Source organism: Macrobrachium nipponense, chromosome 28, assembly GCF_015104395.2.
Source record: "Macrobrachium nipponense isolate FS-2020 chromosome 28, ASM1510439v2, whole genome shotgun sequence".
In the NCBI taxonomy this organism is placed as follows: Eukaryota; Metazoa; Arthropoda; class Malacostraca; order Decapoda; family Palaemonidae; genus Macrobrachium; species Macrobrachium nipponense.
In genome coordinates, this window is record NC_087217.1 from 27801296 (window position 1) to 27819585 (window position 18290).

The window sequence follows — 18290 nt, forward strand, 5'->3', positions numbered from 1 at the left end:
CCTGGTAATATGTTTTGGGCACTATTAATCTACCTCTGCTTGCTCTTTCTGATATTTTTAGTTCCATGATATTTTCTGTTTTTCCTTCTATCTGTTTCCATGCCTGAATTATCATGTAGCGTTCTCTTCTCCTTTCTAGACTATATAATTTTAAGGATTGTAGTCTTTCCCAGTAGTCTAGGTCCTTAACTTCTTCTATTCTAGCTGTAAAGGACCTTTGTACACTCTCTATTTGTGCAATATCCTTTTGATAGTGTGGGTACCATATCATATTGCAATATTCAAGTGGACTACGAACATATGTTTTATAAAGCATAATCATGTGTTCAGCTTTTCTTGTTTTGAAGTGCCGTAACAACATTCCCATTTTTGCTTTACATTTTGCCAAAAGAATTGCTATTTGATCATTGCATAACATGTTCCTATTCATCATCACACCAAGGTCTTTAACTGCTTCCTTATTTGTGATTGTCTCATTATTAGGTCCCTATATGCATATAGCTTTCCTTCTCTGTCTCCATAATTTATTGATTCAAATTTATCAGAGTTAAATACCATCCTATTTTCCTCTGCCCAATCATATACTTTGTTAAGGTCTCTTTGTAGAGCGTTCCTATCTTCATCACAAGTAATTTCTCTACTTATTCTTGTGTCATCAGCGAAACTACTCACTACCGAATCCTTAACATTACTGTCTATGTCTTCCATCATAATAATAAACAATATTGCAGCTAGCACCGTACCTTTTGGCACACCGGATATTACCTTGGTTTCATCCGATTTCTCATCGTTTGCAATAACTATCTGTTTTCTGTGTGTAAAAATTCTTTTAACCATCTTCCTACTTTATCTACGATATTGTGTTTTCTAATTTTCTTTGCTAATATATTATGGTCTACTTTGTCAAAAGCTTTTGCAAAGTCTAGATAAACCACATCTGTTTCATTTCCGCTTTTCATATTTTAGAATATGTTCTCACGGTGGACTAACAGTTGGGTTTGTGTACTTTTTCCGGGTACGAAACCGTGTTTGTCCCATATATTAAACAAATTAGTTTTTATTAAAATGTTTCATAATATTTTTCTTCATTACCCTTTCATACACTTTCATAATATGTGATGTTAGACTCACAGGCCTATAATTACTTGCCTCTAGTCTTGATCCACTTTTGAAAGTAGGGGTGATATATGCTAATTTGTGCTCATCATAAATCTTGCCTGTATCTACACTTTGTCTTAATAATATTGCAAGTGGCTTTGCGATAGAATGAACTACTTTCTTTAACAAAATAGCAGGGACTCCATCCGGCCCTGCAGCAGCTCCATTTTTAATTTCATTAATTGCCTGCACAATATCAGCTTCATGAATTTCTATGTCAGCTAAATATTCACTATTTTCGTCCCTTACTTCTATATCATTATCTTCATTATCTATTCTAGGGGTGAATTCTCTTTTATATCGTTTCTGCCAGTATGTTGCAAATTTCCTTTTTTTCATTCGTTAATCTCCCTTCAATTCTCAGAGGGCCTATTTTCTATTCTTCTTTTATTCATCTTCTTCGCATATGAGTATAATAGTTTGGGGTTTTGCTTGATATTAATAGGGTTTTTTCTTCCAAGTCCCGTTTTTTCATTTTCTTTTGATTGTATAATCTTTTGTTCTGCATTTTCTATCTTACTTTTTAGTTCTATAACTTTCCATGCATTTTTTTCTTTTGCAAGACCTTTTTTCCACTTTCTGATTTTCTGGAACAAGATCCTTCTGTCTCTTGGTATGCATGAATGATGTTTACTTTTCTTCTTCGGTATATATTTATCCACTATTTTCTCCAATATTTTATATAATATCTCCGTATTTACCCACTTATGTCCATCACTTACGAAAATGTTATCCCAATCTTTGTTTAATTCTTCATTTATTTCTGACCATTTTATATTTTTACTGTAGAAGTTGTATTTTCCATATCCTTCCCACTTTTTCATTTCTTGCTTATCTCTATTTTCACTTGCTTTGGAATGAACTGTTAATTCTATGACATTATGGTCTGAAATACTCGCATTATAAACTATTATTTCTTTAATAACTCATCTCGTTCACAAATACTAGGTCTAAAGTATTTTCCTTTCTTGTTGGCAGGTGATTTATTTGTTGAATGTTGTATTCTAGTAGCATATCTAATAGCTTTTCAAATTGCCTCTTATCTTCTGCACTACTATTACTCTCTTTTTTATATGTATATAAGTACAACCACAATCTCCTATTCGTTCTTTCCATTCTACGAAAGGAAAGTTGAAGTCACCAGATAGGAGAATAGTCCAGTCCTCGTGATTTCTACATATATCATCCAATTTCAATTATTAAGTCAAACTCTTTAGTATTAGGAGGTCTATATATTACTATGTTCATTAATTTTTCAGATTCAAATTCTACCGCTATTAGTTCACATTCTGAGTTACTATATTTCTCATATATTTTTCCTTGTTTTTTGTCTTTCCCATATATTGCGGTTCCCCCTTGATTCCTATTTTTCTATCTGATCTATAAGTTTGGAACCCTTTTATTTGATCATCATTCCCAGTCTCTTGGGAATACCAGGTTTCACTTATATTCATTATATCTATTTTCTTTTCAATTTGGGTTAGTTCTTCTAAGTACTCTATTTTTCTTTTTGAGTTACTCGTAACTAAACCCTGCGCATTCATCACTATGATGGTTTGCGTGTTTTCTCCTTCATTTAATAATGGTAGTAATAAGGATTTTCCCATGTCTCTTTCCTGTTCTGGTATGTTGTTCTTTTTTTCATTTCCAGAAATTCTGACATTAAAAAATCCAACTTTTCCATAATATTTGATCTTCCTTCATCATAATTATTCATTTTGTGTCTGAATCTGCAATTTTCTCCGTTTCTGCAATATCCTCTTGCATAATAAATACAGTTATTATCTCTTGAGTAGAATTTCGGAGCTGATGCTTTGAAATTTTTTGCTGACACCTCTGCATATCTCATTGGTGGTTTGCTTTTCTCTTTTACCTGATATTCTTGATTTCTCTCTTTATTTGTTTCTTTCTTATTTTGGATTTTATTACTTGGTTGGTTATTTATTTGATTATGATTCATGGCTACAGGGTGCATATATTTGCATTTTTTGTCGACTTACATCCTTTTCCTTCTTTTAGGTTTTTGCATATTTTTGGATGCAGATCTCTGCAATCATCCCCATAGCCATCTAGGTATGCACATTTACCATATATTTCATAGTTGTGACATACCTTAGGATGTTTGTAGTAACATCTTTCTCCAAATCTGCAATTCCCTCTTTTCAAAAGGTTGCAGATTTTGTCTTCTTGTCTATTTTTTCCTCTTCCCCGTCATTGTGTAGATCTGGGTAGAGCCTCTTCGGGATTTCGCTTTTCTGTTGTCATATCGTAACTTTATTTCTTCGTAGGTATTGCTGACTTTATTTGCCTCATATGTAGTATCAATGAGTATCTCTGCATCCATACTTTTATCTTGTTCTTTGTTTTCCTTATTTTTTTCTGTCATTTCATTTTTGTTTACTTCTCTTCCGCCTCTTCTTCTTCTTCTTCTTCTTCTCTTCTTCTCTTCTTCTTCATCCTCAACTATTTGTACATTCAATCTTGATTTAATAACATTGTCTATCCATGATAGACATGTTGAACAAAAAATTCTTGTATCTTTTCTCATATCTTGTACGTATTACCTCAGCACACTGTGGATGGGTCGGAATGTTGCATGCAGCACATTTTCTGATTAGGTTTTGTGGATTGACTATGCTATACCAAACTTACACAGTTGCATGCTTTTGGCATTCTTTTTCCTAATGCGTCAATTAGGATATTCACAAGATTCACCTTATTCATTTTCTTTGTCGGAATATGTTGGTTTATGTATATTTTCTTTATGAGTCTCTTGACCACTTGGATTTTATTTGGAACTTCTTCAATTATTTTCAAGATGTTTTCATTAGATTTGTTCCAGTTTGAAGGATTATATCCTTCTAATATATCTATGAATGCTTTTGTATCTTTTTGGTTAGGACTGTTGCTGATTTCATAGATGAGAAATGCCAGTTCCCTTCCTGCTACCTCATCGTATTGCGAATCCGCCAAGCAAGCTAAATTACGCCACTTCTTCCCGCAGTTGGAACTTACTGCCATCTTGTTCTGATTTACAGTATTACACTTGATAAACTAACTTAGAAGACGCTTTATCCTACTATTTTCACACTAATCTTATCACCGATAGTTCACGAACACTTCTAGATATTTCTCAAATTCTAGTCGTATGTTAAACTTGTGATATCTGTTGATTAATCTGACTTCACGCGGGTACGTCTCACCAAGCAAGATGGGCACTTGAAGGAAAAAAAAGGAAGGAAAGTCTCTGGAAGGGAAGGGTACTGGAAGAGGCAAATCAAAGAACGTCGCTGGAAGAGAGATACCGTGAAGGGAGGGGCTACTTAAAGGGGAAAATGAAGACTGGAATGGGAGTGGGAAAGAACGGGAGAGAGAAGGTTACTGGAACATATGGAAGAGTAAATTATTGATATGATAAGCGAAAGTAATCAAAGAATAACAACACTGCTGAAGAAATGGTGATGATAAATATCATTGTTTGTTTGTATGGTGTTTTTACGTTGCATGGAACCAGTGGTTATTCAGCAACGGGACCAACGGCTTTACGTGACTTCCGAACCACGTCGAGAGTGAACGTCTATCACCAGAAATATCATTGAAGAAAGAGATAAACAGTTGCACATGACATAAACAAGTATTGTAGGAGGGAAGACATAGAATGAGAGAGAGAGAAAAAAATGCGGACGGAAAAAAGTGCGAACAGAAAAAGTGCGGAGAGAAAAAAGTGCGGACAGAAACAAATGCGGAAGGAAAAAAATGCTAACAGAAAAAGTGCGGACAGTAAAAGTGCTGATAGAAAAACATGCGGACGGAAAAAAATGCGGACGGAAAAAGGTGCGGACAAAAAAAATGCGGAACGGAAAAAAGCGCGGACAGAAAAAGCGCAGAAAGGACAGACAAAGCCATCTCATTAGTTTGTCTTTTACAGAAAACTAATAAAAAACGAATAATTATGGTCAGACAGTTTGCCCATCAGTTCACGAAAAACGAAATCCATTGAACATCGAGAGAGACGGCGTCCTCTGAGGCAGAGACTTTGGAACTCCAAGATTTCGATACTTGGAAACTCTTGACTTTAACCTTTGGGGGAAAAGCTAAGGAATTATTTCATGTTATAAAAAAAAAACAAAAAAACTAGGAAACTTCTGACTGGACTTTTCCTTTACGTCCAGCAACCCTTTTCTGGATGAGTTTGGATTTTCATATCATTATCTATCTATCTATCTGTTTGAGAGAGAGAGAGAGAGAGAGAGAGAGAGAGAGAGAGAGAGAGAGAGAGAGAGAGAGAGTTCTCTGCAAGTCCTTTGGGGATGAGGCTGTTAGACCTAAGATCTTTTTAATGACAGCTTTGTGACCTATAGTAGTATGCATGTCGAACGATCCCGTTTTAGGGTGGTCCCAAGCCTGCTTACTTTGAAGGCTTGGGTGCTAACAGTCCATATAACGAGATCACACATACACACACACACACATATATACATACAGACACACACACACACACATTTATATATATATATATATATATATATATATATATATATATATATATATATATGAATATATATCTATACATAAATAGATAAGTATTGCTCATTTCCTTTTGAGATAAAAAAATGATTTATGATTATGATCAGTTTAATCTGAATGTATATTCAGTTGACAATTTATGCCCTACAAATGCTTATTTGCAAGTAACCATTAAGAACACCAATCATCCTTTTATTTACAAATAAACAGAAAAAAAACCGATGTTCGGAATGAGTATTTTGGGAGTTTTAGACAGTTAACTCTCTACTGTAGGTGGGCCATAAACTAATACATAAACATACATACATACGTACACACAAACACATATACATACATACATACATACATATACACACATATATATATATATTATATATATATATATATAAATATATATATATATATATATATATATATATATATATATATATATATATATATATATACATATATATATGAATAAAACAAGCACTTTTTCAAGGAAAACACACTTAGGTCCCTGTAGCTACGTGAAATCAATTCGTGTTGCAAACACACATACCTGAGAAAGGACTTTCCTCTGAAAGGCCTGACTTCGAAACTTCGCAGGATTTTAATTTGGCGTTCAGCGGGATTTCTACACTGCCTGCAAACGATTAGAAGGGAACTTCGCTCTATGGAAATTTCCACGAAAAGTAAAAGGATATAAAGGAGAAAATTATATTAAATCAAGTTATTATTATTATTATTATTATTATTATTATTATTATTATTATTATTATTATTATTATTATTATCATTATTATTTTTATTATTATTATTATTATTATTATTATTATTATTATTATTATTATTAGTTTTTGTTTGTTTTATCACAGTCATCCCATTTCGACTGGATGGTATTTATAGTGTGGGGTTCCGGGTTGCATCTTGCCTCCTTAGGAGTCCATCGCCTTTCTCACTGTGTGTGCTGTTTCTAGGAGCATACTCTTCTGCATGAGTCCTGGAGCTACTTCTGCCTCTAGTTTTTCCAGGTTCCTTTTCAGGGATCTTGGGATCGTGCCTCCTAGTGTTCCTATGGTTATGGGTACAATTTCCACTGGCATATCCCATATCCTGTTTATTTCTATTTCCAGGTCTTGATTATTATTATTATTATTATTATTATTATTATTATTATTATTATTAGTCAGAAGGGGCCACTGACTTGAAATGCAAGCTTCCCAAGAATAATATGGCGCCTGTTAAGAAGTAAGAGAAGGTACAGGGAAACATAGAAAGACGAGCTCTCACTCATTATAAAGAAAGAAAAAATAAATTAATCAATACGTAGATAATGTACTAAAAATCAAGAAGATATACAAGTAGGTCAGAATCCATCACCTGACGAAGAAAACGCAAAACAGTGGTAACATAGGTTCTTGTTATTCTTTGATAAAGAGAAATATAAACTTACGGTGCATAAAAATGAAACTGAAAAATGCAGAAAAAGATACTACGTATAATCTATCTATGAATAACAGTCACTGGAAGAAAACCAGAGGAAATACTACGACATACGCAACAAATGCTTCAAACTGTCATCGGAGTTACACAAGATTACGAGAACGCACGAACGAACTTACAAACAAACACCCCTTGCATAACCTCCAGCGGGCCGACATACGTAACAGTCCTCCCACAATGAAAATTAGGATGCTGAGCAAGTAATGCCCGCTCCGGGTATCCTATCTCCCATGGTCCCCCCATCCTACCCTCCCGTAGGCCTCCCGACGGATGGATACCCACCCACGGGCCCTACGACGCCCCATGCCTCGTAGCATATATGTAACTGGGCACGGTGTTCGGCGTTTGTCTGTGATATAAGAAGCAGTTTGGTTGGAGTCGTCGTGAGAGAGAGGTAGATTTTGTGGCTACAGAGTGACGTGACTGCGTCTTTATTATTATTATTATTTTGGAAAGGTGCTTATTAAGTCCGTATAATTGCTAAAAAATGTTAAATTCTCTGTTTTTTCTGGGATGTTCTTAAGGGCTTTACGTGTCTGTAGCCCGCAGTTTATTGACGCTGAAATTAAAACTATTTATGATATTGCATTGAAGCTTAAATACCCAAGGACTTTTATGGATGTGGCATGGAAAAGAGCTAGAAAAACATCTTATTCAACTAATGACAAACTTGAATTATTAAGCATAACATTCTAAAATTACCCTATGATGAAAGGTTTTTAGATATTCCTAGAATTTTAAAGCTATTTAACATAAATGTTATTTTCATTAATATTAATGTCAAGAGTTTAATAATAAAAAATTCTCCTAAAGATCTTCCAGGCTGCATATATGAAATCCCTTGCAAAAAGTGTGATAAAGTCTATTTCGGACTGACAGGAAAATCTCTTTCACAACGTCTCAAACAACATCAATATTCTGTGAGAACTGGGCAAATATCGAATGCATTATTCGTACATATGAGAGATTTAGACCATCCTATTAACTGGAGTCAAGCAAGAGCCTTAATCCCATGTAATGACACAGTTAAAAGGAATATCATTGAATCTTGTTTCATCAAGTCAAATAATAGAAATGTTATAAATTTAAGTCTTGGTTTATTTAAACTTGATGCTTTCATTATGAAAAAAGTTGTAGATAAATATAAGCAACAAAATTAATATATTCATTTTTTACATGTTTTGGACTGTAAAGATACTTTGTAGTTTCGGTTAGGTTTGTGACCGTGTGATATCCGATAATCCTGGATTATCTCTTTTAATTTTTACCCTTTTGACAATTAACCATCTGGTATTCTTGATCTTGTTTTGTACCTGAGACCTTTATCTCCAATTGTACTTCATTAACTCCTTGACGATGTCTGAGTAAAGACGAAAGCGCTTGGATTTCTGACTATTATTTTCCTGTGGTATTCGCTTATATATATATATATATATATATATATATATATATATATATATATATATATATATGTATGTACATACATTCATATATATATATATATAGATATATCTATATATATATATATATTATTATCTATATATATATATATAAAACCACATATCCAATCATACATAAATACGCACTTACACGCGAAGCTATTCGGAGTATGTTCCATCTGTTTATCAATATATCAAGACCCTGATTATTACTTCGACATCACGAAAGATAAGATACCTACGGGCGTGACCTTATCAGTGATAAGCCTTCCAAGGACCTGATTAGCAGAAACTATTAGTCACTTAAGATTAGGTTAATTCCTTGTCATCTGTTTGTATAAAGACAATTTTGACGTCAGTTTTAGTAACAATGAATCGATCGATCAATAAAAGAAAATAAGATCTGTGAGTTTCACACCTGATGTGAAACTAGTTTCAAATGGACTTTTTTTTTTATCATGTTGAGAAGGAGTTTCTTTAGACATACGGACGAGTTTCGGGACTTTCTCACTGCTTCTTGTTTCCCCGGCGTATTATGTCGCTTTTACTTTATTTTCCCGGTGTTCTTTGGATCTGGGCTATTGGAAACGTATTAAGTTTCGCTGTCATTCCTTCTTTTCTCTGCTCTCGAATAGGTTATTATCAATTTTAATTTTAAATTTTTATATATATATAATTGTTTTTATCTTTTCCCCCTTTCTTACTTTAGATTTTGTACTAAATTTTATGTGTATTTTTTTATGTGTAATTTAACGCATGTAATGTATTTTGCTTATATTATTAATTGCAGACTGAGGATGTGCTGACGTCAGCATTAAACGTCTCTTATTGTAATAAACTATGACCCTTTTCCTGCTGGTTTATGTTGGGGCTTCCTTGATATATATCTATATATATATATATATATATATATGTATATATATATATATATATATATATATATATATATATATATCCCATTGTAAGGGATGTCACCAGAAAGGTTCAGTCTCAGTCAATTCTTAGAATGGCGGTTGCAACATCCACGGTCTATTTTTTGTCCTCATCTAGCTGAAATATATGTATATATATATATATATATATATATATATATATATATATATATATATATATATATATATATATATATATATATATATATAATAGATATATATATATATATATATATATATATATATATATATATGTATATATATTCCCTTCTCCAAACAATAAATCTACTATAATCCTTCTCCGGTTATTAACATCTCTCCTTTTCTATCTTCTCCTTCAACAGACCCAGGGAAATAAGACGAAAGAATCCGGAAGAAGAAGAAGAAGAAGAAGAAGAAGAAGAAGAAGAGGAAGAGGAGAAGAAGAGGAAAAATGTTGGTCGTGGCATTTTTGGTGTTGATTGTGACGTATTTGTACTTGAACACCCGAAAACCAAAGGGATTTCCACCTGGTATGGTATTTTATTTGGCTTTTTCAATAGCTTCGCAAGGTATTTTTGGCTGGTGTATTATTTTTTCCTGTTGTCTTTTAAATTTTTAGTTCTTGGTGTAGCGTTTTATTTGTATTTTCATTGTTTGATGCAATAATTTCTTACTAAAAAATAAGGATAATAATTTTCATATTTTAATTCATTATGATGAAAATTATAATATAATTACTACTACTGCTAGTATTGTAAAAAGGTAACAGTAATAATTGTTACTTTATAAATAAGGTGAATGTTATTGCTAATTGCTTTTATAACTGTAACATTTCTTTAATTTTTCATGATGAAATTCATATCATTAATAATTATGCAGATTTTTTGAATGATTAATATTATTATTTCTGCTTTAGGTATCTATATAAATAAGTATTCCTTAATAAAGGCTGTGCAAAACAAAAGAAGCAAAATAGGGCAGTTTGTCTTCCCAGTCAACGCCAATAATTCTTCTTCCCAACTTGATCCCTTAGTCGGGGTCGCTGTTTTCATTTGAACTTTTCAAGGTGTTTCTATCTGTTCCTTGCTCTCTCATCTCCAAGCATTGCTACGTCTGATTGTACACGTCTTCATTAAATGAATAATGTAAGGGAACATTTCCCCGCAAGGAAGACTCTTAGATCATTCCTTGACTTATTGCTTACTCGGGGAGTAAGCCTACATACTACTTTGTTGTTCTTGCTATTGTTGTTCCTATTGGGGTTAGGAAAGGTCTATTGAAAAGCCTAAAAAGGTCTGATAAAGGCGATTCGCGTTGAGTTAAAGATACAAGAATTTGAGGATAGGGTATTTGTGATTTATTTATGAGAATGAAAATGTCAAAAATAAATAATGTGAATGTCGAACAGTACAGAACAATTATTTATAATAAAATGTAGCGTATTTATTTTAATTTTCGTTGGTGAAACAATGCTCCTTTTGACCGTAGATTTTAGCTCGCGCCCAAGTAAGCTAGAGGTCGGTTCATGCCATGCTTTTATACATGCTATTTCATATTTCATCACTCGCTCGTTTGTACTTCTCTTTCTTTGTTGCTGTGTTTTTCAGGCAACAGAGGACGTTTCCTCTCTATTAATTTCCATCAATTCCCATTAGTGTTTGTTTAACGTGCACTTCTAGAGACCGGGAATATCCTTTGTGCTGTGTAGAGGGTTGTTTAATTCTTGTATTAATAATGCGTCATTTCATTTTCATAGATGTTTATTTAAGCATACACAGGACTGCTCCATTTAACTTAATACCATTTTCATTCAGATATTGTGTCATTGTACTGAAGTGCTCCTTATACTTTGGGGGTCGCGTCTCTAAAGTGTTCCTTACTTAAAGGTGACATACCTCTAAAGTATCCCTTACTTTAGGGTGTGTTCCTTACTGTAGGGTGTCATACCTGTAAAGAGTTCTTTACTATTGGGTGTCATACCTCTAAAGTGTTCCTTATTGTACGGTGTCATACCTCTAATCTGTTCCTTACTTATAGGTGCCATACCTCTAAAGTGTTCCTTACTGTAGGGTTCCATAACTCTAAAGTATTCCTTGCTTTAAGTGTCATACCTCTAAAATGTTCCTTACTTTAGGGTGTCATAACTCTATTGTGTTCCTTACTTAAAGGTGTCATGCCTCTAAAGTGTTCCTTACTTTAGGATGACATACCTTTAAAGTGTTCCTTACTGTAGGGTGCCATACCTGTAAAGAGTTCATTACTATTGGTTGTCATACCTCTAAAGTATTCCTTACTTTAAGGTGTCATACCTCTTAAATGTTCCATACTTAAAGGTGTCGCCTCTAAAGCGTTTCCTTACTTTACGAACTGTATCGTTGTACTGAAGTGTTTCTTACTTTAAAGGTGTTATACTTTAAAGTAACGAAACACTTCAGAACTTCAGAGTGTTTCCTTTTTTCACAACTACGTTCCTTCAAAGAGTTCCTTTCGTTATGACGTCATTCACTTGGAGAGACTGTATATACCTGTGTTTTGATAATTTACTGAAATTTTCAGCTATTTAATTATCAATTATTTTTATTTATTCTTTTCTTTTCTAATAACTGATCTTTTCTTTCTGTATTTCATATTACCTTCTGTTACTTCTTTCGCATAATCATCGTATTCTTTGGAGGCTTGAACATCACGTCAATGGCTCCTGTGGTGAGCTTGTTCCATATGTAATATTAAAGACATCACGTTTGCCATTCACCTTCTAACGAATCTAAACAAACAACCATCACAGTCAGTCATTTATTTCCGGTTGCAATGCAATAACAATCGAAAGATTCTGTCCTCAGTAAGTGAGGTCGCACAATACAAAGAATAAGGGACACTTTCGCAGTCCCTGATATATAATCATAAAGAAACTGCTGCCACGATCCATCTTCAGCCCCGAGGCGAGGCATACACACACACCCAGTTGTGGCAACGCTGCAATTCATCTTCATAGAGGCCGCAGCAGCAGGCAGAGGAGAGAGGCTCTCGCAAGCACCTGCATCTTGGGTCATTAATACTCATGGATGCTGACTGAGCCTGCTCGGCTATTAATCCTGGGATATTGCCGGGAAATATTCTCCTCAGAAGGGGGACCGAAAGGCTGTGTTATCCCGGGTGTAGTGTCTGTTTGTTCTTTCGTCTGTCTTTTGAGAGCGAGAACTCTTTGACTAGATCAGCAATTTAATATCTATATCTATATGTATTGTTGTTATTATTATTGGTAAAGAAATCCAGTGGCGTAAATGTAAATATATATCTAAGGCCGTCAAAATAATATGAAGTTTACTTGAAATTCTAGAAGCGTTTTCTACGAGAACGAAAACTACTGAAAATCAGCAAATGTTTGTGGTGAATTCTAAAGTTGCAAGGATTCGAAACTAAACTTCTATAGCACAAATCTATAGTAAAAAAAAAAGCTTTTAATTTAAAAAAAAAATGAATTATAAAACCATAAAAATGGACCATTACAAGATATTTTACCTTAATTTTGAAATCATCAAAGCAGTCAGATTTCAAAACAACAGAATGTATGAATTCAAATGTAACTGACTTTGAATAAAAAAAATTCTTTTTATTAAGAGAAATACCCAGTTTGAATATCAACGAAAACATCTTCAAGAATATTACCTCCTTATCGACTGACATACTTATTTCGAGGCACATCTTCAAGAACATTACATCCTTATTGACTGACTAACTGTTTGATCTACTTCCAGGCCCACCACGTTACCCTATGGTAGGATATGGGCCATTCCTGGAGAAGCATCTCGTCCACAAACACATGTGGCGTCTGTCCTCCGTCTACGGGCCGGTTTTAGGACTGTACCTGGGAGACAGGCCTGCGGTCGTCGTCCACGGGTGGGAAGCTCTGAAGGAGTCCTTAGGAAACGATGACCTCAACGGACGTCCTGTGGTCCTCATTCAGAGGCTGAGGGACGGAGGAATCCAGAGAGGTTTGTGTGTGTGTGTTTTTTTCACTTGCCTTAAGGGCATTCAGAGTAAATACATCCTGACTAAGTAGAAACAGGATCGATCTTGGGTTTAACTTGGCCAGGTGGCTGGTGTACACGCCATCTGAAGTATGATACTTATTGATTCATTGCAGTTTTGTATTTATACACGATGAATTTCTCATACTGACGGTCTGCTCTCTCTCTCTCTCTCTCTCTCTCTCTCTCTCTCTCTCTCTCTCTCTCCACTGAACTTCAGAAGCCAAGCCCCATATACTAAATACTCTTCCTCCCATCAAAAGGTGTCATGTTCACGGAAGGAGAACTGTGGAAAGACCAGAGGAGGTTCTCCCTGCACCACTTCAGGAACCTGGGGTTCGGGAAGCGCTCCCACGAAGCCGTGATCCACGAAGAAGCCTCGGATCTGATCAAGGAAATTCAGGACACCGAAGGGGGCGTTGAATTGCAAGTAAGTCTTCTGCAAAATGTCAGTGAACAGGATATTCTAACAAAACAGCTTTATTTCGGACGCAAATGTCCATTGACAAACAAACAGACATAAAAACCATCAGACTCTAAAAGGATGAAATTTAAAACAAGTATGAGAAATGATTATGAACAGAGTTGAAAATTGTGACATGATTCAGATGTGGATTATGTAAGGACATATTGGACATACACATGTGTAGCATACCAGAACAAAACATCGTAAAAAAATATAATATTCTTACATAAAGGAGCACACAACGTGCATTAAGCATAAATAAGGCTTGTCAGTGTCCCCAGTCTTTTCTATAATTTGGACAGATAGACATACGGACAGCCTTAAATCCTTGGCTAGCCCAGACGACGAGTAAATAAAAATACAGAGAATTATATGATGGACAAAGTCAAGTGCCTGGCCTTCAGAAATCGTGATAATAAGGGAAAAGAAAGTTTTTGAGTTAAAATGGGTTAAATGATTCGTGCATATTTCATAGGTGGGGGATAAAAAATGGGTCACAAGTCAAATTTACTTACGAAGCCAAGAACAGAGTAACATATAATAGAAAACAAAATTGAGGAAAGAGAATAAGAATTTAGAACTCATACAAGAGTAAGACTATTTAGGGGAGTTATTATTATTATTATTATTATTATTATTATATTATTATTATTATTGTAATACCAGTTTTTTACTAAAAAATCATGTACTAAACAAAATACTACTTTCAGCATTATTCCCAATATTAATATTGGCCAATTATTAAGGAGTATCGCTGAGCCCGAAAAGCGAGTAATAAGAAAAATAGGAAAGATAATATATAAGATTAATTCGCTGAATTCTGCCATTTTACTCAACAGACTTTGTCTAAAAGAGGGTCTTCTTCCAACATATATTATTATTATTATTATTATTATTATTATTATTATTATTATTATTATTATTATTATTATTATTATAACAAGTCTAGTCTATTATCTTTTGCCAGGCCTCTCCTGACAGGTCAACTATGAACACAAAAATTGATGCCTTCTTATCTGACAGGACAAAAATGAATACAATATAGTACTTCTTGGCAGATAAAAAAACGAAGTCAAATAACTTCTTTCTTGACAGGTCTCTAAATGAATTCAAAATGTTTCCTTTCTTGTCCCATCACCAATGAGGTCAAACCTCTTCTCCTCTCTTGGCAGGTCAAGGTGGGCGTCTCCAACGTTAACATCCTGTGGGCGCTGATGGGCGGGGCCAGATTCAACCGAAGCGACCCGGAACTGACGTATCTTGTCGATCGACTCAATCAGATGTTCAGGGCTGGCGAGGTGAGTCGTGTTTGCATCTCTCTCTCTCTCTCTCTCTCTCTCTCTCTCTCTCTCTCTCTCTCTCTCTCTCTATCTCTCTCTCTCTCTCTCATTTCCTGACGTGCTACCCATCGGTTGATAAACGTGCTTACGTGTACCGTTGTTTAACAAAGTGCAATATATCGTGGTAAAATAAATTATGAAATTATTATTATTATTATTATTATTATTATTATATTATTATTATTATTATTATTATTGGGGTCTATTACAGTCCTCCAATTCAACTATGTGGTATTTATAGTGTGTGTGTGTGTACCTACTGTACAAGTATGTCGATAAATATCTTTATTAGAGAAAAGTGCAAATTTACTATATGTCGACTATTTTATGTACTAAGTACGTCTTTTACGTAAATATTCGGCCGGCAAAATACTTTAACGACTGCTCGATGTTTACATTCCTTGGATGTGGAATATACAGTATTGCCAACTTGCTGGGTTTTATACGAAGACAAACTTGTCAATATATACCATTTTGCGTTAAATATTAATATACAAATGATAAATAATGAAACTGTGGTTCTTCTTTTTAAAATATTCCTTAGAATCGTCGTATACTTCTCAATGATAACACGAAATTCTCACTTTTGTGTTGGTATTTTTTGCATCGCTTGGAGCCGGTGCTGTCAAAATTGCCAACCTGCCAGGTTTTGGACAAAGTAAAGCCACGTAAATGTACCACTTTACGTATGATTTTTCCAAGCTAGAGATAACGAATAATTACAATTTGTCATTTATACTTTCATGTGCCAACTGAATCGCTTTATATTTCTCAGTGACAACACATGAATGCCAACTTTTTATGTTGGCAGTCCTGGATCTACGTGGCGTTACATTGGACGAAGGAAATTTTGGTGCGGGTGAAACTGATCGTCACTTGACTTCATAAAATCCTAACTAACATTATATTAACTTAAAATATTGACCTTTAATGGAACGTTATTATAATAAAAAGATACACTAGTTATTCCATTGGATTTGGGTCTCTAGTTTACGAGAAACAAAGAATTTTAACAAATATCTGAGACCCTTACTCCCCCACGTATCAAAATGCTGTAGTCCAGTCAATAGATGGCGTCAGCTCCTCTATTTTGAGCAAAAATACATCGAATTCCCTCTCTGGAAAAAGGACTAGGTATTGGCCACGTGGTCGCCCTATCAATACGTGAATCTAACAATGAAATTGAATATTACTTTAATTTTCACGTATTTTAAGTTTTATGAGCAAAAGATGATGAATGTTATCTGAAATGTATCAGTCCTTTCAACAATAAATTATTGTATACATGATCGACATGCCATACCTGAATTTAATTGTTAAATTTATCGACCATTCCATAATATGCAACGATGATGATTCTGTTGATAAATGGTTAATCCTATAATTAGTGTGGTAGTATAATCTAGCATGCTATGCAGTTGCCCGGTCTTCTGCAATTATCATGAAATTCGTCAGTTGTTACAAACCTATTTAAACACTGCATGTGCTTCATTGTTCCTCTCTGTACTTCTGTATAGTATGTTCCCTTTTATAGGCTCCCTTCTGTATACTTCCATCTGTATGCTTCCTTCTATATTCTCCTATCTATATGCTCCTCGTTTTATGCTGCTTTCTATATCCTCCTTACTTTATGCTCCCTTCTATATGCTCCTTGCTTTATGCTCCCTTCTATATGCTCCTTGCTTTATGCTCCCTTTTATATGCTCCTTGCTTTAAGCTTCCTTCTATTGCTCCTTTCTAAATGTTCCTTTCTGTGCTTCTGTGGATATTCGTCTTAGGAAAATGAAGTGAATTCGAAGAAGTTGAAGAGGGTGAAGAACCTTTATCAATGCTTATACTTGGAAAGGTTAATCATTATTTATATAAAACTTTGAGACTAAACATAACTGACGAAACCCAACTAGAAATTCTCTCTCTCTTTCCATTACAAAATGCTGGGCAAATATCTGGGAAATATTAATAATCATAATAATAAAAGTATGAAACTAAACATAAATGACGAAACTCAACCACAAACTCTCTCTCTCTCTCTCTCTCTCTCTCTCTCTCTCTCTCTCTCTCTCTCTCTCTCTCTCTCTCTCTCTCTCTCCTTGTATACTTCCAGTACAAAATACAGTTCAAATATTTGGGCAGAGTTTCTTTTAATCGGAAAGTTATATATTTTATTAAGGCAATTACTGATATTTTATCTGTTCAGTCAACTGATTCCAAATGGCAATTACGTCTTTATATTAGCAAAATATCAAGGAACAAATATTTTGTTGTTTCGAAAATCAGATAATATATTTTGGAAGGAATTTCGTACAAATACTCAGATCTAACGTTTAATAGGGGTTTTATCTGTATCTGCCTGAGACGAAAATGAATAAGAATACCTCTCCTCTCCTTATATTTATTTGAGAATCTGAAACAGTTATCATTTTCATAACCTTTGCAAAATCTTGTAGGGAAGCAATACAGTGTTTAAATAGGTTGGCAACAACTGACGAGTTTCATGACAATTGCAGAGGACGAAGTAATTGCATGACATGATTCATTATATTACCTCAACAATTTTAGGAGTAACCAATGGGTGGACAAATCGTGGATGGATTTTGGAATGTTCCCCCCGGTCCCCTTCTTTCTTACGCTATATGTATATATATATATATATACATATATATATATATATATATATATATATATATATATATATATATATATAACACAACCTTGATTCCCTTTGGAATGAAGTTCAGGAAATTAAAAATTAAGGATACTAAATGGAATTCTTCAGGTTTCATTTTAGCTCTTGTAACCTATTGTTTCTGCCAGTGAGAGACGAGAAATGGTCACGTGAAATAACTGACCTCCCTCCCCCCACAAACCCCACCAACCCCCTGCCAATATGAATAACCTATCACAATCCCCTCAGAGGCTTCTTTCTGCTGATG

General features: G+C 34.4%; 1 protein-coding gene across 1 annotated transcript in view; it reads left to right on the forward strand.

The window, feature by feature from the left end:
- LOC135201138 (uncharacterized) overlaps positions 1-18290 on the forward strand; it is a 48071-nt gene that overhangs the window by 19702 nt on the left and 10079 nt on the right. Inside the window, exons 14-17 of the mRNA XM_064230016.1 lie at positions 9901-10053; positions 13279-13515; positions 13815-13981; positions 15190-15315. Coding sequence (XP_064086086.1) covers positions 9901-10053; positions 13279-13515; positions 13815-13981; positions 15190-15315 — 683 coding nt within the window. The remainder of the gene's footprint in view (positions 1-9900; positions 10054-13278; positions 13516-13814; positions 13982-15189; positions 15316-18290) is intronic.